This window comes from Petaurus breviceps, unplaced genomic scaffold, assembly GCF_028583685.1.
Source record: "Petaurus breviceps papuanus isolate PSGF00001 unplaced genomic scaffold, PetGlider_PUasm1.0 428, whole genome shotgun sequence".
In the NCBI taxonomy this organism is placed as follows: domain Eukaryota; kingdom Metazoa; phylum Chordata; class Mammalia; order Diprotodontia; family Petauridae; genus Petaurus; species Petaurus breviceps.
This window is the reverse complement of record NW_027186331.1, coordinates 4,383,479-4,410,023: the sequence shown is the minus strand read 5'-3', so window position 1 is coordinate 4,410,023 and position 26,545 is coordinate 4,383,479. Positions and strand designations below refer to the sequence as shown.

Below are 26,545 nucleotides of genomic sequence, written 5' to 3'. Positions count from 1 at the left end.
GTGGGAGGCTTGTTTTTCAGGAACTTACACACCTTGGTGCTTTGTGATGGGGCAGTGGGTCAAGAGGGTTGTTACATTCTCTGAGCCAGGAGAAGGCTATATAAGCCCTGATGGGAGGCTTTGCTTTGGGGCTCACTTTGAGAAGTGTTGTGTGATTTGACCAGATGAGACTCTGGGCAGCCATTGTTGAGAGCCTCCTGGCCTTGAAAACCCAGATGTTGATGTTTCCCTCTCTGGTAACTGTGATTCGGTATGGATGTAATGGTTGGACAGTTTGGAAGCCTGTCTGCTTGATCTGTTTCTCTGTCTTGTAACTTCTGTCTGTATACTCTGAAGTTCAGGGTGCTGACCTTTTCCCCCTCAATTAGGTAAAAGATATATGTTTGATTGATTAAAAAGCTTGTTAACCCATTTTGAGTTGCTTTCCTTTAGAAAAGCAGATTTAAAAACCTGTGTTGGCAGCCACCCTGGGGATGCTGGGGTACTTGCTGCTACAGTTACTCCAAAGTTAAGATTTTCTTCTCCCCCAGCCCCTAAATACCTTGACAACCTGTCTCTACACCACCTCTGAAACAAGGAATGTAACTGGGCAGCCTCACCTGAAACCTATTGGGGCTTCTGTAATGTAATGCCAAGGAAAGGCAACTTCCCAAGGTTCAGAATACCAGCAAAGGTACTCTCCATTTTATTCAGTGACCAACCAAGAACAGAGAAGATCAAAACATGACATCATTCAAAATACAGCATTTACTAAGGGTGATTAAATAATCTCCAAGTACTACCCCACCCCAGGACCTTCCATTCATTCAATCAATTACAAAGTCCCTGTTCTAAGTACTACTCCACCCCTAGGCTGTACCTTCATTTAGTCCACCACAAAACCCCTCTTCTCAAATGGAGATTAGTTTCCAAACATAAGTAAAGTACCTTCATTTGTTCAACCATAGAACACCAAAAGGTCAAAAGTTCCCCACCCCTGGATCACAACTGAAGCTACCCCAGAGTTACATCAAGTTTAAGCACAGCACTTAATACCCAAATGGAGGTCTTTTCTTCATCTTGACAAGAGGCAAGTTCTCAGCAATCTTAGTTCCTGGGGAGACAAGGCTTAAGCAAGGCCACAAGATACATTGCCAGTGTCTTCATTAATTCATCCTCTGTCTGTAGAACAGTCCTAGAACCCCTGAGAACATTAGCAAAACTCTCTCCCAGGATTTCTGTAAACATACAACAAGAAAATCCTTCTTCAGGGCTTCTGAACCAACAGAAAGGTTCCCAGACCCCTGCAACAACAGCACTGTCCTTCACCAGTGGACAGTATTCACTCTGTCTGCAGGACAGTCTCCAGACCCCTGCAACAACAGCACTGTCCTTCACCAGTGGACAGTATTCACTGTCTGTCTGCAGGACAGTCTCAGGATCTCTTAGCCAACAGCCAGGTTCCAGGACTTCTTCAACATAAGGACTGTCTTTCACCAGTGGACAAATCTGGCAAAACAACATCAAAACAGACAGACAAAGTACCAGCAAAACAGCCATGTCTCCTCAGTCCTTGGCAGCTCAGGGGGCAGGTCTCAAAAGTCCAGGGCAATTCAAAGTGGCCCCCCAGCAATTCTTTCAGTCTCTCTCTGCCTCCACGAGGTGCTGCTTCCAAAAAGTTCTTCTGCCTCTCTCCTGTCTCTCCAAATCTACGTCATTCACCAGCTCCTCCCAGTTCAGGACTTTCTTTTCACATCAACAAGTCCATCCCACAGGTGGGATTAACAAGCTCTGGGTTTTAACACAATCAATTTAAAAACCAAGCCAATACAGGGGAATCTTTAATTGCCATTACTATCACAGTTTCTTTTGCTGTTTGCCCCAAAGCTGTATAAAACCTTATTTTTAAAGTGTGTGGCATATGACTAGTGCCCTGTCAGCTGATGTTAATAAAACTTTTTCTCTTCTAGCTTTGAAGCTTGGTTTATTGATCTCCATCACAGGGACCTAGGGATCAGGAAGATCTCAGCATTTCCAGGCTGAGGTTCCTAACTATAGCAAGATGAGCTTTGGGACTCACATTGAAGAGGTTACCCACAAAGAGGGTTAGGGTTTCTCTGGAGACCCCAAAATACCAACATGCCAGGTCCTGCAGAATTCATTCGACTCATCTTCTCAGCCAAAGAAAAGTTTATTAAAGTTTGTTTTATTAGACACAGAGTTAAGTCTGTGTTAGGTCATTCAGTTAGCGCCCTCACTATTCTATGGTGCTCTCCCAAACATGAAGACAAGATGGAGTCTTATATACTGAAGGCTGTGGGAGGAATGTAGGGGTGGGCTAGAGGAGGAGTTTGGGGAGGGTCTTCAGGAGGAGTTAATGTGGCCAATGAGTGATTAAGGGTGGGAAGTTGCTGGAGGCCACCTGGAGACTACAGACAATGGTGGGCTAGGCCAGTTCAAAGGTGGATTGATATTTGATAGGCTCAAGGGTGGGAAGTCTAGTAACAGAGACTTGGGCTCAACCACAATGTAAGGCTTATGGCCTCATGCAAATGCCTCATCAAATGGGAGGATTTAATCAGAGTTCAAGGGGGGTTCTCAGAGTCTGTACCTCAAGGACAACTTGACAAGGCTCCCAGGAAGGCTTCCCTTGGAAAAAACTTTCCAAGGTACTACTCCTTCCTGACACCCCTTCCTTTTTTTGCCTTCTCTCTGCTAGCTCTCATTTATCCTGTCTCTGGCAGTTTGCATGTAGTTATTAGCATGTTGTTGTAATAGTAATGTAATTTAAATATCCCCCTGTATTGGCTTGGCTTTTTGATTGATTTTATTAAAATCCAGAGCTTGTGAATCCCACTTGTGGGATGGACTTGTTGATATGAAAAGAGAGGGCTGACCTGGGAGGAGCTGGTGACATAAATTTAGAGAGACACAAGAAAAGAGAGAGGCAGAAGAACTTTTTGGAAGCAGCATCTTGGAAGCAGAGAGACACTGAGAGGGTTTCTGAGGGCCACTTTGAATTGCCCAGGACTTTTGAGAGCTGCCAAGGACTGAGGAGACATGGCTGTTATGCTGGTACTTTGTCTGTCTGTTTTGATGTTGTTTTGCCAGATTTGTTCACTGGTGAAAGACAGTCCTGTTGTTGCAGAGGTTCTGAAACCTCGCTGTTGGTTCAGAGCTCCTGAGACTGTTCTGCAGACAGAGAGTGAATACTGTCCACTGGTGAAGGACAGTGCTGTTGTTGCAGAGGTCCTGGAACCTTGCTGTTGGTTCAGAAGCTCTGAAGAAGGATTTTCTTGTTGCATGTTTACAGAAATCCTGGAAGAGGGTTTTGCTAATGTTTTCAGGGGTCCTAGGACTGTTCTGCAGACAGAGAATGAATTAATGAAGACACTGGCTATGTATCTTGTGGCCTTGCTAAGCTTTGTCTCCCCAGGAACAAAGATTGCTGAGAACTTGCCTGGTGTGAAGATGAAGAAAAGACCTCCATTTGGGTATTAAATGCTGTGCTTAAGCTTGTTGTAACTCTGGGGTAGATTCAATTGTGATCCAAGGGTGAGGAACTTTTGACTTTTTTTGTGCTCTGTGATTGAACAAATGAATGTACTTTACTTATGATTGGAAATGAATCTCCATTTGAGAAGAGGGGCTTTGTGATGGACTAAATGAAGGTATAGCCTAGGGGTAGAGTAGTATTTAGAAGAAGGACTTTGTGATTGATTAAATGAATGTAATGTCCAGGGGTGGGGTAGTACTTGATTGAATTACACTTGGTAAATGCTATATTTTGAATGATGCTATATTTTGATTTTCTCTGTTCTTAATTTGTCAATGAATAAAATGGAGAGCACCTATGCTGGTATTTTGAACCTTGGGAAGTTGTCTTTGCTTGGCATTACAGCTGTCCTTTACATGAGACTGAGCTTCCCAAGGGCAGGAACCATCTGATGCTTTTTGTGCTTGGGGCTCCAGTGCTTAGCACAGTCCCTGGCACACATCATTGGCTGACTGACTATGAGAAAAGGGAAGGATTAAAAATTAATTGGTTCTGGAGAACAATTTGTAACTATGCCCAAAGGGCTATAAAATTATGCATACCCTTTGATCCAGTGGTAATACTGCTAGGGCTAGATCCCAAGGCATCCACAAAAGGGAAAAGGACCTATTTGTACAAAAATATTTACAGTAGTTCTTTTTCTGGTGGTTAAGAATTGGATATTATGGGGATGTCCATCAATTGAGGAATGGTTAAATAAGCTATGTTGTATGGTTGTTATGAAATATTATTGTGCTTTAAGAAATTACAAGCAAGATGGTTTCAGAAAAACCTGCAAATATTTGCTCGAACTGATGCATAGTGAAGTGAACAGAACAAAGAGAATGCTGTACATAGTAACAGCAATATTGTTCAATGAAGTGAATGACCAAGCTATTCTCAGTAATACAATGATCCAAGACAATCCAAAGGACTAATGATGAAGCAAGCTATCTGCCTCCAGAGAAAAAATTGATATTGTTTGAATACAGACTTAAACATGCTATTTTTCATCTTCGTTTTTTACTTATATTTGAATATTCTTGTACAAAATGACTAATATGGAAATGTTATACATAATTGCACATGTATAACCTATATCTGATTGCTTACCTTCTCAGAGTAAGGGGAGAGAAGGGAGGGGAGGAAAGAATTTGGAACTCAAAACTTTTAAGTAAAAATGTTTTCAAAAATAATTGGAGGGGCAGTCAGGTAGCACAGTGAGTAAGAGCACCGGCTCCAGTGTCGGGATGATCTGGAGATCGAATCCCAGGCTCAGACACTTAGCACCCACCCAGAAACACCTGGCCATGTAACCTTGAGCAAGTTACTTAACCCCAATTGCTTAGGGGTGGCCAGGTGGCTCAGCGAGTAAGAGCACCGGCTCCAGTGTTGGGATGACCTGGGGATCAAATCTGGGCTCAGATACTCAGCACCACACCCAGAAAAAACTAGCTGTGTAACCTTGAGCAAGTTACTTAACCCAGATTGCTTTAAAAAAATAATTGAAAACTAAATAACTCAATCCTAAAGAACAGATGGGTAGGGGCAGCTAGGTGGCACAGTGAATAGAGTACTGACCCTGGAGTCAGGAGAGCCTGAGTTCAAATTTTACTTCAGACACTTGACACACTGTGTGACCTTGGGCAAGTCACTTAACCCCAATTGCCTTGCCTTCTGTAATGGTAATGTAAATTTGAAGATCTTCCCTGCCCCTAGGCTAAAGTGCACCTGGAGCCTGGGGTGGGAGGCTTGTTTTTCAGCAGATACTTCTTGATTGGACAGTGAGTCAATAAGGTTGTTACATTCTCTGAGCCAGGAGAAGGCTATATAAGCCCTGATGCGTAGCTTTGTTTTGGGGCTCACTTTGGGAAGTGTTCTGTGATTTGAACTGGATTCTGGGAGGCCGTTGTCCAGAGCCCCCCCGGCTTTGAAAAACCCAGATGTTGAAACCCAGATGTTGATTTGGTATGGATGTAATGGCTGGACAGTTTGGAAAGCCGTCTACTTGATCTGTTTCTTCTTGATGATTCTGCCTGTATACTTTGAAGTTCGGGGTGCTGACTTTTTCCCCTGAACGAGGTAAACTATACATATTTGACTGATTAAAGTAAGCTTGTTAACCCATTTTGAGTTGCTTTCCTTTATCAAAGCAGATCCAAGAACCTGTGTTGGCAACAAACCCTGAGGACGCTTGGGGTGCTTGCTGTTACACCTTCTCCCCTCCAAAAAAAAAAAAAAAAGAATAGATGGGTCAAACAAAAAATCAGAGAAACAATAGCTAATTCTAATACAGATAACAAGAGAGAGATAATGTAAAATTCGTGGGATGTATCCAAAGTAGTCCTTAAGGCAAAATGTATATTTCTAATTTCTAAACTCTCTCATAAACAAAACAGAGAAAGAATAGATCAATTAATTGGGCACACAACTAAAAAAAAATACCCTAGAAAACCAACAAATTAATGCCCTCCTTAAATAAATACTGAAAAATCAAGGAAAAGGTGAACAAAATAAATAATTTGTGAAATTAAATTAAATTAAAAATTAAAACAGGAATTTTTTGTTGTGGGAAGGGGAGAAAAGAAGCCATAAAATAGGCCAATAGCCAACTTGACAGTTTAAATTAAATAGATGAATCTTTACAAACACGTAAAACGCCCAGATTAACAGAATAGAAAACAGAAGTGAAACAACCCAGACTTGGAAAAAGAAATTGAAGAAGCTATGAATGAACTCTCAAAGACTTCAGCACCAGACAGATTTATGAGCAAATTCTATCAAACATTCAAAAAACAGTTAATTCCAACATTACATAAATTGTTGGGGAAAATAGAAAAAGAAAGGACCCTATCAAATTCCCTCTATAATACAGATATGGTCTTGATATCTAAACCAGGGAGAGTCAAAACAGAGAAAGAAAACTATAGACCAACATGCCCAATGAATATTGACACAAAAATTTTAAATGAAACATTAGCAAAGAATGCATAGCTATATATCAAAATATTATGTACTTTGATCAGGTTAGATTTATGTCAAGAATGTAAGATTGGGTCAATATTAAGAAAATGATAAAAAAAAACTACATTAATAATAGAAACAATAAAAATAATATGATTATATCAATCACTGGACAAAAAGCTTCTGATAAAATAACATCTGTTTCTGTTAAAAGTAATTCTAGTAGGGGCGTCCAGGTGGCTCAGCGAGTAAGAGCACCAGCCCCAGTGTTGGGATGACCTCGATCAAATCCGGGCTCGGATACTCAGCACCACACCCAGAAATAACTGGCCGTGTAACCTTGAGCAAGTTACTTAACCCCAATTGCTTTAAAAAAAAAAAAAGTAATTCTAGAAAACATAGGTATAAATGGACCTTTGCTTAAGATATGTACTATTTTGAGCGGCTAGGTGGTGCAGTGAGTAGAGCACTGGCCCTGGAATCAGGAGGACCTGAGTTCAAATCCGACCTCAGACACTTAACACAAAAACTAGCTGTGTGACCTCAGGCAAGTCACTCAACCCCAGTTGCCCTCCAAAAAGCAAAAAAAGAAGAAGATATAACTATCCATGTAAAACCAAGAGCCAACTTTAAATATACTGGGGGAAAATCAGAAGCCTTTCTAATAAGATTGGAGCAAATATCAAGGATGGCCATTATCACCAACACTATTTGATATAGTGTTAGAAACACTAGTTATAGCTATAAAGAAGGGAAAAAAAATGAGGGAATAAGCATATGTGAAAAGGGAATGATGAAATTATCCCTTTTTACAGATGATATGGTGGCTTTTTTTGACTAGAGAGTCAATTAAAAAATTAAATTTTTGGGGGGTGGCTAGGTGGTGCAGTGAATAGAGCACCAGCCCTGGAGTCAGGAGGACCTGAGTTCAAATCCAACCTCAGACACTTAACACAAAAATTAGCTGTGTGACCTTGGGCAAGTCACTTAACCCCAATTGCCCTCCAAAAAGCAAAAAAAAAAATTTTTTTTTTATTTTTTGAAACAATAACTTCAGCAATGCAACGAATATAAAATAAATACATATAAATCATCAGCATTTTGGCATATCACCAGTAAATCATCAAGAAGAACAAGAAGCTCCATTTAAAATAATTACAGAAGGAGGTTCAGTGGATAGAGCCTTCCTGGAGTCAGGAAGACCTGAGTTCAAATTCAGCCTCACTGTGTGGCTTTGGCTCTGGGCAAGTCATTTCACCTCTATCTGCCTCAGAGTTTCCTCATCTGTAAAATGGCGATGATCACAGCACCTACCTCCCAAGTTTTTTGGTAGGATCAAATAAAAAAATATTAGTGAAGTGTTTTGTGAGCCTCAAAATGCTATATAACTTCTAGTTATTTTTTTATTATTAATGTATAAAACATTTGAGAGCCTACCTACCAAGATATATACAGAAACTAGGTGAATACAACTATAAAACACTGTTTATGGATATAAAGACAGACTTAAATAATTACAGAATTATTCGTTGCTCATGTGTAGGCTGAGCCAATATCACAAAGATGATAATGCTACCTAAAATAATTTACTTATTCAGTGCCATGCCAAACCACTGAAGGATTACTTTATAGAGCTAGAAAAAGCATTAATGAAATTGTAAAATTCATCGGGAGGAATAAAACATTAAGAATTTCAAGGGGAATAAATAATAAAAAAAATGGGAACGAATAAATACTATAAAACCCATTTGGTGGCCGATGGTGCAGTGGATAGCTAACTGGTGCTGGAATTAGGAAGCCCTGAGTTCAAATCTACCTTCAGCTACTTTTTTGCTGTGTGACCCTGAACAAATCCACCTTTGTCTGCCTCAGTTTCTTCATCTATAAAATGGGGATAATAATAGCACCTACCTTGCAGGGTTGCTCTTAGCACAGTTCCTAGCAAATAGTAGCTTTGAAGTTTGATTTATTGATCTCCATCACAGGGACCCAGGGATCAGGAAGATCTCAGCATTTCCAGGCTAAGGTTCCTAACTCTAGCAAGACATATATGTGCATCCTACCACATAGTAATTCTAAATGCACACTATATAAACGCTTCCTTCTCCCTCCTCATTCTGGAAAGTAAATTTGGAACTATACCCAAAATTTTGACCCAGTGATATCATTACTATGCCTACACTACAAAGAGATTAAAGGAAAAGGACCCATATATACAAAAAAATACAAATAGTAACTCTCTGGGGGGGGTGTCAAAGAATGGAAACCTGAGGGGATGTCCATCAATTGAGGAATGGCTGAACAAGTCGTGGTATAGGATTGTGATTGAATATTATTGTGCTGTAAGAAATTATGAAAGGGGGTCAGCTAGATGGCACAGTGAATAGAGCACCAGCCCTGAAGTCAGGAGGACCTGAGTTCAAATCTGGACTCAGACACTTAAGACAAAAACTAGCTGTGTGACCTTGGGCAAGTCACTTAATCCCAATTGCCCTAAAAAAAAAATGCAAAAAAAAAAAAAAGAAATTATGAAAGGTGAGCAGAACCAGGACAACAGTGTACATAGTGGCAGTAACACTGGGTGATGACCAACTCTAATAGACATAGCTCTTCTCAGCAATGCAATGAACAATTCCAAGACTCGTGATGGAAAATACTATCCACATCTAAAGAAAGAACTATAGAGTCTGAATGCAGATTGAAGCAGACTATTTGCTCTCTTTTTTGTTGGTTTTTTGTTTCTCTTTCTCATGGCTTTTCCCTTCTATTCTGATTCTTCTTTCACAGCACGATTAATGTCAAAATATATTTAATATGATCATGCATGTATAACCTATATCAGATTGCACACCATCTTGGGGAGGGGGAAGTGTGAGGGGCAGGGCAGAAATTTAGAACTCAAATCTTATAACAGCAAATGTTGAAAACTAAAAATTAATTAATTAATTTTTAAAAAAAGAAATTATGAAAGGGATGGTTAGAAACCTGGGAAGATTTATATGAACTGATGCAGGGAAATGGGCAGAACCAGGAGGACAATTTGTATGGTAACAATATTATTGTCAAGATAAACAACCTCTTCTCTTTCCAGTCTTGTTGTACCTCATTCCCCAACTCATTCTCTGTGATCCAGTGACCCTGGCCTCCCCCAAGACCATCTGTCCACCTCTTGACTTTTGGCATTTGTGCCTGGAATGCTCTACCTGCTCAACTCCACCTTCTGAATTCCCTGGCTTCCTCCAAGTCCCAGCTAAAATCCCACCTTTTACATGAACCCTTTCTCGATCCCTCTAAATTCTAGTGTATTCCCTCTGTTAAGTATTTCCTTTTTATCCCATGTATATAGCTTGCTTTGCATATATTTGTTCACATTAGACTGTAAGGTCCTTGAGGGCTGAGACTGGGTTTTATTTTTTTTGCCTCTTTTTGTCTCCTCAGCACTTAGCACAATGCCTAGCACATAGTAGGTATTTAATAAACGTTTATTGATTGACATTGATTGAGAGGTGATGCGGGAGACATGACTAATGGGTCATTTTTGTTTGACTTTACATATTTGTTAAAAGGCTTTCCTTTTTCCTTTGTTTTTCCCTGGGGGAGTGGTACAGAAAGAAAAACAAATGCTTGCTAGTGGAAATAGAATTCTGGTTTTTTTTAAAGACTCCCCAAAGAGCTCATCTGAGAAATGGCACCTCACCTAAGGAAGAATTCTGGAGTGACCTCCAAAAGACGGAAAAGGAACTTGGAGAAACCAAGAGCTTCGAGTTACTCTGGCCACGTGCACTGTTTGAGTGCACCCTCTCCTGGTTTCCGTGTGTGAGAGAGTGTCATCTCATTTGAGGGGAATATTTCGGGCCAGCTCCTCTCAGAATACTACTTTAGCAAATACCCTTCACCCAATCCCAAGCAAGCCTGACGGATGAATGGTTGGCAGCTGAAAACAGTAATAGCTAACGTTGAGAGAGGGTTTACTGGTTGCACTCTGAAACTAATTTCTCATTTGAGCCTCACAACCATCCTGTGAGATAAATATTATCATCCCTACTTTACAGATGAGGAAACCAAGGGCAGCGGAGGTGAAGTGACTCAACCAGGATCACACAGTAAGTGTCTGAGGCCAAATTAGAACTCAGGGCTTCTGGACTCCAGCTCTGGTGTTCTAACCCCTGTGCAACCTAGCCCTCACAGCAGTGGGGGGGACCTATGGGCTATAGTCTTGTTTTTTTGTTTGTTTTTGTTTTTTGCTTTTTGGAAGAGGGAGGGCAGGGCAATTGAGGTTAAGTGACTTGCCCAAGGCCACACGGCTAGTAAGTGTTAAGTGTCTGAGGCCAAATTTGAATGCACATCTTCCTGACTCCAAGGCCAGTGCTCTATTCCCTGCACCACCTAGCCACCCAGATGAGCGATAGTCTTACAAAGATCCTCTCTTCTTCCCCCTCCTGTTCCCACCCCACCCCATGCTAGAACCCTAAGGGAGATGTTACAGCTGTGTCCTCGGGACCCTGTGACCCTCGGGATCAAGTTGGGGTTGGGAGAGTAGCTTCAGAATCTGTGGGGTTTATATATAATCTTTCTTTCCTATTCCTCCTCATACATGGAAAGTTTTTGTTTATTGGTGTTTGTCTAGTTCTGTTAATATGAAGCTCCTCCCCTCACCAAAAAAGAAAAGAAAAGAGGGTAGAAGATACCAGGAACGGGTGAATATTTTCATTTCTATAAAAATCTCTGGGAAAATCAATCAATAAACATTTATTAAGCACCTACTATGTGCCAGGCATAGTAAGTACATTTGACAAAAAGAGCAGAAAGGCAGAAACCAGATCCATTAGGTCAGGTGTCCCCAACCTTCCACATTCCCTCTGCTTGTTAGTGCCTCCTCTCTCCTCTGAGGATGCCTGCATCTGTTGAAGTCTCTCTCTTCTTGCAAGGTCCAGTTTTGGCGCTGACTCTTAAGGGAAGCCTTTCCTGACTGCCCCTGAACACTGCACTCTCCTCTCTTAACCACAGGATCCTTCTGCTCTGAACCAGCATCCGAGGTACTGACAACGTTCATTCCAGAGGGACCCAGCTTCTGATAAGAGGGATGTAGAACATCTGATAAGATGTTCTCAGGGTTTCTGACTCATTACAACTCAACCCTGGCACCCTCAGACAATTTACTCAGGGCATGGATTTCGGTTCTACCCACCAAAGTGGGGGAGTAGAAAGGCATTCACATATGGGACAGGTATTTATTTCCTCCACCTGAGAGAAATGCTAACCCAAAATGCTCACAAATGCACTTTGACAAAAAGACTTAAAACAGGACCCATGAACTGAACTTCTAACTACTATTGTACTTTCCCAAGAAGTTAAGACATAAACCTCAGCAGATGATAAAGCTTTGAAGTGGGCTTTCTCATCTCTTTTCTAGGGACAGGTTCAGGGATATGTATATCATTCTATCTTGGTCTTAGGACATTGGGTTTCTTCTACCTTCTCCCTTGTATCACTACATGCAGAAAGAATCAGACCCTCAGAGCTAGGAGCTCTTTCAGAGACACTCCCCAACACACCCACCCATTCCCACACCCACTTACCCACTCACACACACACACACACCAGACAAGGAAACTGAAGACGGAGGAGAGCAAGTGACTTGGCCAAGGTCACACATGCTTACCACACAGAACCAGGATTCTATGGTTCCAGATTACATTTTGTATTACATGTATTTCTGTTAATGTCGTCTGCCCAGAAGACTTTTTGTCTTTTGCTTTTGTAGTCCAAATAAGTCCAACAGTGGCTGGCACAGAGTAGGTGCTTAATAAATGCCATTGGTCTATGTATGGATATTGTCTATTAACCAGCATAATTTTTTTAATTGAATTTTTTAATTCAATTCAATTAGGATTTATTAGGGAGCCTGTGTGCTGCATGCTGGGGATAGGGAGACAAACCCCAGAGAGACCCTGACCTCTAAGCACTTACGTTCTACAAGAAGCACATCGAACAAATCAACTGAAGGGATTAGGAAGAGTCTCTTGTTGAAGATAACATATAAAGAGGCAGGAGGGGTGTTCCAGGTGTGGGAATCAGCCTTGGCAAAGGCACAGAAGCAGGAAATGACTCTAGCAGAGAATTGCTAATAGGGAGATTCACATACTAAGTGAAGCCAATTATTTTGAAATATACCTGGAAAGATAAAGAATTATCTTCTAACAAGCTTAAGGAGTGCTTTAAATGCCAGGCTGAGGAGGATGCAAGGCCAGAATGCATCTGATCGAGATGGCGCCATCCAAGTCTCAAATGTGGCGCCACGTTTGAGGTTTGGGGCCAAGTGATTATCGTTCCTTGTATAGGGAGAGCTCTCCAAAGCCAAAATGCATCTCCTTGTACCTTGCTTAGTCAGCCAGGCTTCTCCTGGGCACACCCTCCATAAGTAAATATGAACTCGTTGGGGGAAGATGAGGGAAGTCCTCTTAGAGAAGCTGGCTCCTGAGCTGAGTCTGGGAGGAAGATTCTGAGAGGACAAGTAGTCAGTGCATTCCAGAGCTCTGGTCCACCTTGGGCAAAGATACAGAAGTGGGAGATGGAATTTCAAATATGGGGACCAGCTACCAGTCCAGTTTGACCAGAATGAAGAGTGGGCTGAGAGGTAGGCTGGACAATGCCTGCCCTGCCTCCCTTCCACCACTGTGCTGCTGAGGCTCCTGCAGGATAATAGAAGAAAAGCTTTATCACTAGAAAACAGGAGAAAAACCAGAGTTTTGGGGAGTTTTTAAAAAATGCTGAGAGCTTATTGTCACTTGACGTGCCCTTTTAGAAAGTGTTCTGGTCCTCCACTCTCCCCAGTCCTCTGACAAATCTGCTAGCGTCTAGGGGGCACCCAGAGAAGTGTTTCAGACCAGCCTGAGAGACAATTTGTTTGTTCAGTAATCATTTCAGTCGTGTCCAACTCTCCCTAACCCCATCTGGGGTATTCTTGGCAGAGATACTAGAGTGGATTTTCCATTTCCTGCTCCAGCTCATTTGACAGATGAGGAAATGGAGGCAAACAGGGTTAAGTGACTTGCTCAGGGTCACCCAGCTGGTAAGTATCTGAGGTCAGAGGAGTGATGCGTTAGAGGAGGCTCCAAGCCAGCATTCTCTCCACTGTGGCGCCACCTAGTGGTCTTATTGTGAGAAACCATGTCAAGGGAATAACAATAATCAACAATTTAGGTGTATAAAGTTCCTTAAATACATTATTTCCACAGATAATGGTAACAACTAATTTTTATATGGCACATATTACGTAATAAGTGATCTATAAATGTTACCTTGTTTGATCCTGCGATCATCCCCATTTTACAGCAGAGCAAACCGAGGCAAACAGGGTTAAGTGACTTGCCCAGGGTCATGCAGCTAGTAAGTGTCTGAAGTCATATTTGAAATCAGATCTTCCTTATTCAAGGCTCATCACTCTAAAACTTAGGTGTGCAAAGTGCTGGATAATGGTAACAGCTAACATTTATGCCATGTATTATGGGTTAGGTACTTTACAAATATTATTCACATTTGATCCTGGAAGGTAGGTGCTTTATCCCCATTACTGTTTGCAAATTACCCCCATTTTGCAGTTGAGGAAACTGAGGCAAACAGGGTTGAGTGTCTTACCCAGGGTCACGCGAGTGTCTGAGTCAGGATTTGAATTCGGGCCTTCCTCACTCCTGGCCCAGTGCTGGAGCTACTGAATCACCTAGCTGCCCATAAATACCCAGAGAGCACTCAACTAGGTCTTAGAAAAAGACCTGGATTTGTGTTCCCACTCTGACATTTCCCAGTGGGCAACTCACTGAGCCTGTTTTAACGTCTCTGCCTCTGAAATGGATAATAGGGAATCCCAGATTTGGAAGGGACCTCCTTAAGCATCTAGCTCAATCTTTATCTGATTAAAATCTCTAACAAGTGAGCAGTCTGGCTCTGCTTGAAGAAAAGGCAGTCCATGCCACACTTTTCACTCCTTTTATCTCAGGGATTTTGTGGGAGAAAGCCTCTTGGGTCGACCCTAAAGCCACAATGCAAGGCCCACTGCCCCATGCAAATGCCTCATCAAATGAGACAATTCATTCAAGAGTCCAAGGGAGGCTCCCAGAGCTTGCACTCAAGGACTCAAGGAGAGCTCGAGGGGGCTCCCAGAGCCCATACCTCATCAAAGTGACTTGCCCAAGGTCACATAGCTAGCATGTGTCTGAGTCCACATTTGTACTCAGTTCCTTCTGACTCCAAGTCTGGCACTCTACTCACTGCACCATCTAGCTGTTTCCTATTTACTGGACTATACAGTACTTATCTGTTACAAGGGAGAGTTTCTTTGGGGGAATGGGGACAGAATGAGTTATCAGTGACAGCATCAATACAACTTTCACAAATACAGAGAAGAGAAAAGTTCAGAGAGGGCTAAACAGGGTAATTTTATTACGACTGCATTAGATTCAGTAGGAACATTAAAGCAACTATGTAGCAAGTTCACAATTTCAGAAACAATTCTCTTGTAGGTTCCTTGGATACTAAAATGTTCATATTGGTTGATGAGTAAACTTGTCATCCCAAAGAATGCACTTTCATTCTAAATACCCCCAAAGTGCAGTAAATGTGGGAGCTTCTGAGACATCTCTGCACAGGAAGTGTGGTCCATGCCTCTGGTGGAGTAGAAAGCGTCTTGGGGGGTCAGAGATTCCAGCGTGGAAGGGACCTTCGAAGTCATTCAGTCCAGACCCCTTATTTCCCAGTGCACAGAAGGGTAGGGGTTTGTTTTGGGCTGTACAGACAATAAATAGGACTGCCAGGAATTGAAACTCAGAGCCTCTCTCCCCAAAACAATGCCCTTTCCCATTGTCCTAGACAACGCACAGAAAGGAAGCCTGGCTCCTAGCTCTGGCTTCGAAGCTGTGTGACACTAGGGAAGGGTCTTCTCTTTGGAATTCGATATCCCTATCTGGAAAATGAGAGTGTTGGCCTGGATGGCCGCTGAGGCCTCTCCCAGTCCGGCCAGTCTAAATTCCAAGGACTATCCATTCCCTCCCCAACAGAGCAGCCTATGTGTGGTGGAGGGTGACAACCCTGCCCTCTACTGGCAGTGAAAGAGATGACCCTTTGGGGAGAGCCCACCCTGACTCACCTGTCTTCCCTGTACCTTCTGAATCTAGAAGATGCTTTAGTTTTGAGGAAGGAAGAGAAAAGGAGGATTTCACAACAGCTGACATTTATGTATCACCTGCTGGGAGCCGAAGGTGCAGCAAGGTGGCAAGGTGGACAGAGCGCTGGGTCTGGAGACAGGAGCACCTGAGTTCAAATCCGGCCTTAGACATTTCCTAGCTGAGTGACCCTGGGTAAGTCACTTCACCCCGTTTGCCTCAGTTCCTCATCTGTAAAATGAGATAGAGAAGGCTATGGCAAATGGATCTGGTATCCTTGCCAAGAAACTCTGAAAGGGGTCACAGAGAGTCAGACATGACTGAACAACTTCGCTAAGTACTCCACAAAAACTCTCATTTGATGCTCACAACCCTGGGAGGGACGTGCAATTATTACCCCCATTTTTTACAGTTGAGGAAACTGAGGCAGACAGAGGTTCAGTAACTTGCCCAGAGTCACACAGTCTGTCAGTGTCTCAGGCTGGATTTGAACTCGGGTCTTCCTGAGTCCAGACCCAGCTCTCTAGTCACAGTTCCACCTAGCTACCTTTGGCTTTAAAGGTCAGATAGGATTCTATAGGCCATCCAGGAGAGACACACAATACCAGTTTGGTTCCTTATTACTTGTGTGACATCAAGTAAACCATTTAAGCCTCAGTTTCCTGGGTAAGGGGATTGGGTGAGACAGCCTTCCAGTATGGGAGCTATGAACCTATGACCAGATGATCTCTGTGGTTTCTGCTAGCTGAAGCTGCTCAGATGATGCATTTATACTTTGTATGTGTGCAGCAATGGTGTTTAATTCAGAAAAGACTGCAAGGTAAGGTAAAGGCCACAGTAAATGAAAAGAAAGTCAATCCAGAAGTTAGGAAGACCTCGGGGATTCAAATCCTTCTCTGACACATACTGGCAGTATCACCTTGAACAAGTCACTTAACCTCTGGAGTCAGAGGTCCTGGGTTCAAATTCTGGCTCTGCCAATCACCAGAAACCTACCCCCCCCCCAATCTGAGCATTGCAGAGACTTCAGTAGCCTATCAGTCTAACATATTGGCTATGTGCCTTTGGGGAACTCCCTTGTGTGGGCCTCAGTTTCCTCCTCTGTAAAATGAGGGGGAGGGACTGAAATGACTTCAATGCTTTGATGGAGTTTCAATGTCTTTGTTGTTGTTTAATTGTGTCTGACTCTTTGGGACCCCATTTGGGTTTGGGTTGGGGGTTTTTTTTGCCTTTTTTTTTTTTAGGGCAGTTGGGGTTAAGTGATTTGCCCATGGTCGCATGGCTAGTTTTCATGCTGTGTCTGAGGCTGGATTTGAACTCAGGTCCTTCTGACTCCAGGGCCAGTGCTTCACTCACTTTGCCACCTAGCTGCCCCTCATTTGGGGTTTTCTTAGCAAAGGCACTGGAGAATTTTGCCATTTTCTCCTCCAGTTCGTTTCACAGCTAAGAAAACTGAGGCAAACAGGATTAAGTGACTTGCCTGGGATCACACAGCTAGTAAGTGTCTGAGACTGTATTTGAACTTGGGAAGATGAGTCTTCCTGATTCCAGACCTGGTACTCTATCTACTATGGTGCTCCAAGCTGCTCTAATTTCTTTGGATCCTTTCTCATTTCTGTGGGGAGGCACGAGGGCCCCGGGATGTTCCCATAGCATGAAACCAAATGGCCAGACATTTGGAAAGTAACCCATTCTGTGTTTCCTCCACATCCCCTAACATTTCACAGAGTTAGAGACTGGAAGCTGGAAGGGACCTTGAAGGCCAGTGAATCCAACACCATCATTTTACTGAGGAGAAAGTCCGGCCATCCAGGGTGATGACTTACACATGAAGTCATGTACACAACTGGGAGGCAGAAGCATGCCAAAGTCCCACAGGTAGTAAGTGGCCAAGCCGGGATTCCAGCTCAAGGTCAGTGGGCTCTAGGGGTCTCTCTGGATCTCCTTACAGAATAACTCCCATTTCTGAGGGCAGTGCCAGAGAGCTGCCCTTGGTTCCAGTCCTCTCTCTGCCACATTCTGTTTGGGTGTCCCTTGGAAAATGCCAAGATGTCTCAGGCAGGCCCCTCTAAGCCCATCCTTCCAAGAGAAGCCAAGGCCTTGAATTATAGACAGTTTCCTCTAATGATCCCAAAGGTCCAGGCTCTATTCTTTTACATTTCTGTAGGACTTTGATCCAAGGAACTTTCCTCACACCAACCCTGCAAGGGAGGTGGGGAGAAGGTGGAAATGTTACCCTCCCCATTGTTTTACAGATCAGGCTCATTTTACAGCCCCACTCCAATCTCTGTCTCTCTCCCTCTTCCCTCTCTCAGGTCTCTTTCTTTCCATCCTTCCCTTCCTCACTCTCTCCACCCTGGCTCTCTCCTATCCTATTTTCTTTCTCTTTCCTTCCCTCCCTCTATGTCCCATGCTCTCTCTTGCCCTTCTCTCCTTGTCTCTCTTCCTCCCCTCCTCTCTCTGTTACTCTTTCTGTCTTCCTCTCTCCCTCTTTCACCAACTCCCTCCCTCCTTTCCCCTCTTTCTCTCTCTCCTCTCTCACACACACACTCACACACACTCTCTCTCTCCCCTCCCCCCCCCCCCCCCCACAGCAAACAGCAAAGCTGGGATTGAACCCGGGACTCCGGAAGCCCCGTTCAATGCTTTTCTGATCTCTGCCTCCCTGGGAGACTCCCTAAATCCTGAGAGCAGAGAAGCCCCTTTAGCGTCTCTCCAGAGATGGTAATCGATCCGGAGTCTCAGTTCCCTCCTCTGCTAAATGAAAGAATCGGACTGGGTGCCTCCCCAGTCCCTCCCCATTCTGCTGTTCTCAGCCCTTAAGAGACACAGTCTGGGTGACTCAGCCATTCTGAGCCCGCCCATATTGCTAGGGGTCCCCAGTTTCGGTCACCAGGGGGATCGAACAGTTGCGCCCCCTCTAAAATGAGGGGAGTGGACGAGACGACCTCCAGAGCCGACGAGCTCCAGGTCCCTGTTGCACGTGCTGGGGCCCCACGCCCAGAGGGGCGAACCTCAGGAGCAGGCCGAGGGGGCGCGCGGGCTAGGGGCGGTTAGGCGAGACCTGGGGCCTCCGGGGGGGTCGAGGGCGAGGGAGTCGGCCAGCCGTTGCGGAGGCAGGCGAGCCCCAGGGGCCAGGCTGAGCTGAGCGGGGGCAGCGGGGTGTGGGAGTCACCATGACCAAGGACACACCGAGCCCCAGGCGGGGCGGGGGCCGCTACTCGCCCAAGAAAGCTCCGGCCAGCCCGAGCGCAGCCCTGCTGCTGGAGGAGCAGCGGCGGGAGCTGGAGGCCATGCGTGCGGAGCTGGAGGTCGAGCGGGCCCGCTCGCAGGCCGAGCGCCGGCGCTTCGCTACCGAGGCCCGGGAGCTGCGGGAGGCCGGCGAGAGGGAGCGGCAGCAGCTGGCCGAGCAGCTGCGCTCCCGCTGGGAGATGCAGCGAGTGCGGGAGCTGCGGCAGCTGCAGGACACCGTGATGCGGGAGCGCGACGCCGAGATCCGCCAGCTGCTGCGCTGGAAGGAGGCCGAGCTGCGCCAGCTGCAGCAGCTGCTGCACAAGGAGCGGGACTGCGCCGTGCGCCAGGCGCGGGAGCTGCAGCGCCAGCTGGCCGAGGAGCTGCTGAGCCGCGGCTACTGCGGCCGGACGGGCTCGGCGGCCGGCGGCCTCGTGGGCGCGGCCGAGTGCCGCTGCAAGCTCCAGGACGTGCTGGCCAAGCTGCGCTGGGAGACCGACGGCGAGCAGGCGGCCCGCATCCGCCACCTGCAGGCCGCGCTCGACGTGGAGCGCAGCCTCTTCCTCAAGTACATCCTGGAGAACTTCCACTGGGACCCGGCCTCCGTGCTCTCGGTCCGGCCTTGGCGACCCACCCTGGCCCGGCCTGAGCCCGCGGCCGCCGACGCCGCCTCCGTCGTTGCTCTCCACTTCCAGGCGGCGGGCGCCGGGGAGCTGCCGGCCCCAGCCGCGGCGGCCGCCGCCACCACCACCGACGCCGCCGACGCCGCGACCCCTGCCTCCGTCCTCACTCTTACTCCGTTGGGACCAGCCCCTCCAGCCACCCCAACCACAGGTTCAGTTTACCGCCCGCGGCCCGTGACCTCCGCCACCCGGCCGCGCTCCCTGGACAGCTTGTGCGCTCCACGGCCGCGTTCCTATTCGCTCTCCTTGGACGACACCGCCACCGCCGCCCGCTCCTCCCGGTCTTTGGACGGCAGCCCGAGCCGAGCCGAGTCGCCCGAGGCCGGCAGCCCACTGGACAGGAGCCCCCACTACCCCGCGGCCCTGCCCCGCCTACAGTTGGCCCCAGACAACCTGGGTACTGGTGAGAAAGTGTCCTGCGGGGCGCCGCGGCCTAGCCCCGATGACCATCAGCTGGGCAGCAGGAGACCGCCCAGGGCCTGGGGGAGCCGGCCGCCCATGGAGGCGCTGATCCTGCAGCAGCCCGGGAAAGAAGGTGAAGCTGGCCAAGTCCCGTTGGACCTCGCTCCAAGGCAGCCGCCTGGCGCTGCGCCCCCGCACGAAGCCGTCCTGGCGCTGGATTATAACGACCTGGTGAAGCAGAACTCAGAATTGGCCGAGGCTCTGGAGACCCTAGCCAGGCACTGTTCCGGCCTCAGGGAGGAGAATAATCAGCTTCGCCGGAGCTTCCCAGAGTCCAACGAGAAGGTGCGGCTCCTCAAGGTGAAGAACACAGAGCTGGCGGTCATCGCAAAGCGCCTGGAGGAGCGGGCCAGGAAGCTACAGGAGACCAGCCTCCGGGCTGTAAGCGCCCCGGTCCCTGAAGAGAGCGGCACCGCCCTGGAGCTCTGCCGCCAGGCCTTCGCGCGCCAGCGGGCCAAGGATCTGACGGAGCAGGAGAGCGCCCTGCTGGCCAAGGACAAGCAGATCGAGGAGCTGAGGCAGGAATGCCGGGACCTGCAGGACCGGGTGGCCGCCTGCCAGGGACCTGCCCAGTGGCTCAACGTCAACGACTTTGACCGTCTCCTGCGGGAGTCTCAGAACGAGGTACTTCGCCTACAGAGGCAAGTCACCCTGCAGAACTTCAAGAAGCCACATTCCCAGAGGCCCGCCTCTCCCCCGCTCGCGGCCCAGCCCCAGAACCCTGGCGAGGAAGCTGCTGAGGCCCGGGAGCTAAAGCGCCAAGGGCGGACCCTGAGCCGAACCACCGCGGAAAGCCAAAAGTGTTCCGAGACCCTGGAGCTGGATGTGGGCAAAGCGCAGCAGAGATTCCAGGAAGCTGAGGGCCGGCTTCAGCGGCTGATGAGTGAGAACAGCTGGCTGGCCCAGGAGAACAGCAGGCTCCGGGAGAAGGCTCAGTGGATGGAGAAGGTGGGCTCGGAGAACTGCGAGTTGCGGGGCAAGCTGGAGCTGGTGACGGAAGAGCGCGACTCCGCAGCCCTCCTGTCTGCCCGGCTGCAGCAGCAGGCGGACCAGAACGAGCCCAGCCGCCAGCAGCTGGTGCAGGAGCTCCAGGGAGCCCTGAGCGCGCTGGCGGCTCAGCAGGGAGAGGCTCAGAGATTGCGGCGGGAGCAGGAGCAAATGCAGAGGGAGAATCGGGCGGCCCTGCACACTCTGGAGGCACAGCTGCGCCAGCTGGAGATGCCCTGCACCCACCAAGCGCAGGAGCTGGAGCCCGAGCAGTTGCTCAGGGCGAAGTGGGCCGAGAAAGCCAGCTGCCGCCTGGAGGGCCCCGGCCTCCCCGGCTCCAGGACCCAGGCCAGCGCCTCAGACTCTGCCTCTGGGCGGCTGGACTTTCAATCTTATCCACCTCCTGAGGTGGATACAAGCGCTGACGGGGAAGAGTTAGAAGCAGCCAGACTTTCCCAAGCTCCTGAGCCAGAGAGCCTCAGAAGCCACCACGGCCACGACAGCGGGGACAGTCACCACAGCCACCACGGCCACGACAGCCACGACAGCCACGGCCCTTCTAAACTGAAGATTTTCCTGGCCCGATATGACTATGACCCATTTGCGGGCCCCAATGAGCAGCCAGAGGCTGAACTGCCCCTCACCGCGGGGGAGTATATTTACATCTTTGGGGACATGGATGAAGATGGCTTCTATGCTGGAGAGCTGATGGATGGCCAAAGGGGACTGGTCCCCTCCAACTTGGTGGAGCAGATTTCAGACAGTGAGATCCTGAATTTACAACCTCCAGAGGGTAGTGACTCCTGCCTGGATTCCTCCCAGGAAGTGGAATCACACAGTGAAAGCTCCAGTCCTGAGGGCAAAGTGACTGGTTCCTTGGAGGAAGCCTCCTGCTGCGGTCTGTTGCCAAAGACACTGGAGAAGGACGCCGTGGGGGAGGCTTTGGACTTACCTGGGGTCCCTTGCCCTCCCAAACTGACCCTGATCCAGCAGCTGCCCCGTGGTGTGGTTGTGGACTGGGAGGGCCCCTTTGCTCCCAACCCATATGGGGCCATACTGGGCTACAATGTGTATGTGGACGATGAGCTATGGGAGAACATCGGGGCCGGCTCCCAGACCAGAGTCACCATTGACAACCTGGACCTGAAAACCAGGGCCTACCGCATCTCAGTGCAGAGCGTGATGGAGAGGGGCTGCTCCAACCAGCGGCAGTGCTCCTTCCTGGTGGGCGGGGGCTTCTGCCCCGGCCCGAGCCAGCTTCGGCTGCGGAGTCTCACCTCCACATCTGCGGAGATCAGCTGGCAGGACGGCAGCAGTAACCACCCTAACAGGGTGTATCTCAACGGGCAGGAACGCAGCCTCGCCGAGGCTGGAGTCTGCAGCTACACCTTCCATAACCTGCAGCCCAGCACTTGCTACTGTGCCCGCGTGGAGTCGCAGCTCCCGGGGGAGCCCTCCAAAAAGCCGTGGGAGATGTCCTGCGCAGTTAACTTTACCACCCCAGCGGCCGGGCCGCCCGACCCTCCCCTGGATGTCTTGGTGGAGTACCACACTTCCCCTGGCGCTCTGCTGGTCAGCTGGATCCCGGTCACCATCGATTCAGCGGGCTCGTCCAATGGGGTCCCTGTGACAGGCTATGCCGTGTATGCAGCTGGGCAGAAAGTCGCTGAAGTGTCCTCCCCCACGGCAGGAAATGTCTTGGTGGAATTTTCCCAGCTCCAACAACAAAAGCTTTCCCAAGAGGTCTCCGTGAGAACCATGTCTCATTATGGTGAATCCCTGGACTCGGTGCCAGCCCAGATCCCCGGGGAGTGGCTGAAACAGGCTGGCGCCAACAGGTCCCCCCAGGCTTTTCCTGTCATCCGCAGCTGTGGGGAGCTGGACCATCCTCAAGCCCCTTCGGCACTGAGACCATCTGTACCTGTCTGCCAAGAGAAGTCCATTCTGGGCAACTTCAGTGCCGAGACCAGCACCTCTCTTCCTGCCAGCTGCGGGAGGGATAAAGTGATTGCCTCTGCTCGGTTCCCAGAGCACAGCTTCCAAAGGGGAGTTGCAAAACCTTCCGAAGGTGAGTTGCTAAGCCCAGGAGATATCAGTGCCCCTCAGGGACCTGGAGAAGCCTATGTCCGGAGCCCTCTGCCTTCTAGCAAGAAAGAGTCCCATGGTCCTAAGACCACCAGGGACAGCAGGTTTGGGAATCCCAGACATTTCTCTGATGGCCAGATCAATGTGGAGGTGAAGAATGCTAGAAAGGCTGTGCCAAGATGGTCCCGGGTTCAGGATTTGCTAGCTATTCCCCCAGAAAATGGCCGCATGAGAGAGATCTATAGAGAGAACAATTCTGATGGGAAGGTGCCTAGGAACAGACTAGAAGCAGAAACAGTAAAGGTGGCTGGTCAGTCATCGGAGGCCTTTGCTGCTCACAGCCCCGTGGCCAGTGTGGAGGAAGGGGATCAGTATGTGAACATGTGGAAGACAAGGCAACCCAGGCAGAAGAAGGAATTTAGGCTCCAAAAAGGACAGACTAGGCTGTCTGGTCTGAAGAAAGCGGCCCCACTCCCAGAGCCCAGTGCCTTGTTGTATCAGGCCCCCTCAGGGAAGATGACTAAGATCCTAAAGGCCAGTCCCATGATGCCTGCCTTCGGGCCATGTTTCAGGGCCCCAAGAAGCGGCCCTCTGAAAGGAAAGGTGGCAAATGACCCTGTCCGAGTATTTGTGGCCCTTTGGGACTATGACCCCCAGCTGATGTCCACCAACCCAGTGGCTGCTGAAGAAGAGCTCGCCTTCCAGCGGGGCCAGCTCCTGAAGGTCTGGGGGGATCAAGACCCAGATGGATTCTATCATGGAGAGTGCTCCGGTCGGATGGGCTACATCCCTGGGGACATGGTGTCTGAAGTACAAGGGGAGGGAAGTGTTGTGCTCAGGAATCTTCTCCGGCAAGGCCACCTGCCATCTGGGGTGTCCCTGGATGGCTTTCTGGGGCTCTCCATGCAGTTCCTCAAGCCCCAGAAGAGCTTCTCCATGGCAAGGGGGGCCCCCCTTCGAGCCCAGCTGTGGCACCCACACACCATGGTGGCCGACTTTGACTACCATCCCCGGAAGAGTGCTAATCTAAAGGTAACTGAGGAGCTGCCCCTGAGTGCTGGTGATGTGGTCACCATGGTGGCTTCCATGGATGACAATGGCTTCTTCTATGAGGAGCCAAATGGGTCCCATCCAACCTTCTGAAGACCCCAGCCTTGAATATTGAGTAGCAGGGGCCCTGCAGAACTGCCTTCTGGTCCTCCCTTCATCCAAGACACAGCTGGCCAACTCCTAGGGTGTGGCACATCGGCAACCACCATATCTATAAAAAAAATGAGCAAACCCTTTTTCATCGATAGAAACTCTAGGATTGTACTCACTCAAATCCCCTTACCTCTGAGAACTCGGTTTAAAACCTGGCTTCAGGTAATTAAAAGAAACAAAGAACAAGCAAAACATGTTCTTTTCAGTGTGTCCCGACAAGGTGCGTTGCTATTCCCGATGGGTAATTTGATTGCTTTGGGGAATTCCCTTCATGGATGCATTGGTGGCTCTTCTCTAACAGTGGCCCAGGGCTACTAAGACACTGGGCCTTATCTAGGTTGGCCCAGTTGGTGGCACAAAGAGACCGGATTTGAACCCAGGTCCCCCATGACTCCTGAGACCCAGCCTGGCTATCCACCCTCTTGGCTAATGAGGAATGGAAATTATTGCAGCAGGCTAGCCCCGACTCGCTGATAAGGGACAAGGACAGGGTCAAACTCAGGGCTTCCTGGACAGGCCTCCTCTCCTAGGATACCAGAGACAATCATTTGGGGTGTTTTGAGCAGGGACACTGATCGTGATTGGGTCCCCTCAGTGATTGAATGTTAGATATTCAAAGCATCCTGTCCATTCATCAGGCTAGTCTGGCCTGGGAAGAGAGGGCAGGAAAATAGCCATTTTCTAACTTTTCCTCAGCTGCTCCCTAAAAACACAGAAAGAAAAACAAGTATATTCCCTGTATATCTCCTTCCTCCCCTCCCTTCCCCTGCCCTGGATACAGGAGCCAACTCTGGCTTCCCTTTGTTGGTGTCCAAGGGTGGGGGAAGGAATCACTGGGCCTTGAGGAGGCTGATGGAGGCTTGTCAACATCCAGACCTGCAGTTTGGGATCATAGGGTCCCAACCACCCCTTTATTCAGAGGGGAAATTGAGGCCCAGAGAAGCAACAGGACTTGATCAAGGTCACCGGGACAGTGGGGGGAGTGGGGTTCGAGCCCAGAATTCACTCTTTCTGCTGTCCCAGGCTACATCGTGAGGTCCCAGCCAGGTCTGGGCAGGGCGGTGGGGTACTGGAGTCTAGGAGAAGGCGAAATGCACTTGCATCTAATTGGGTCCCCTTGTAGGCCACCCCTCATGTATACAGCCAAAGGAATAAATACCAGGTAATCAGGACCCAGACTGAAGCATTTCTCTCATCACACACACCCATTCCCATACGACCCCCCCAGACATACCCCATACATACATACTCCCCCAACACACACCCCCATTCCCATACCACCCCCCAGACATACCACCACCCAACACACACGCCTATTCCCATACTACCCCCCAAATGTACCCCATACATACATACTCCCCCAACACACACACCCATTACCATACAACCCCCCAGACATACCCCATACATACCACCACCCAACACACACGCCTATTCCCATACCACCCCCCAAATGTACCCCATACATACATACTCCCCCAACACACACCCCCATTCCTGTACCATCCCCCCAAAACACCCCATACATCCCCCCAACATACACACACATACCCTTTAACTGCAAAGACTATGTTAGACTTTTCCATGAGACTGAGGTAGGATTAAAGGGGAGGGTCTGTACTCCTATAATTTTATAGAAATCATTCAACAAACATTTTTCAAGCTTGCCCAGATGGTGTGCTACCTACTGGAGACTGAAAGTCAAAACCAAAACATTCCCTGCCCTAAAGGGGCTTACATTCTGCTGAGTGGTGGTTGGAGATAAATTACAGAAATATTCTCTGGCTTAAATTATATCCTTTGGAGGATGACATTTCTTTAGGGGAGTGGGAGTGGAAATTACAGGACCCCAGATTTAGAGCTGGGAATTTAGAAGACAAGTCTAATCCCCTTATTTATGGGAAACTGAAATGAATCAAGGGAAATTAAGAGGTTAAGATACTTGCCCAAAGTCACAGTATCAGATAGCACTGAGAACAAACAGCATTGGAACTCCATTACTATCTCCACTGTCCCATGATGCCTCTTGTGGCTGCTGTTAGTGTAGCCCATCTAAGCTCTAGGGGTCCTTCTCCCAACTCCTGCTGTTAGGGTAAGCTCCATCCCCAGCCTGGAATTCTGGGTGTACCTCTGGGAGACTGTGGGGTTCTTCTTTAATGTTATCACTCAAGTCCCTATTCCAATGTTTTCCCCCCAATATCAGTCTCCCAGTTTCATTTAACCAATTAACATCAATCTGTTTTTCCACAGGGCTATTT

At 48.1% G+C, this 26,545-nt stretch overlaps 1 protein-coding gene across 1 annotated transcript; it reads left to right on the top strand.

Annotated features, from left to right (window-relative positions):
• Positions 1–18,812: 18,812 nt before the first annotated feature.
• LOC138171413 (RIMS-binding protein 3A-like) lies at positions 18,813–24,479 on the top strand. The gene has a single exon (XM_069100906.1). It carries the CDS (start codon positions 18,813–18,815, stop codon positions 24,225–24,227), a length of 5,415 nt encoding a protein of 1,804 aa, XP_068957007.1. The 3' UTR covers positions 24,228–24,479.
• The last annotated feature ends 2,066 nt before the right edge of the window (positions 24,480–26,545 follow it).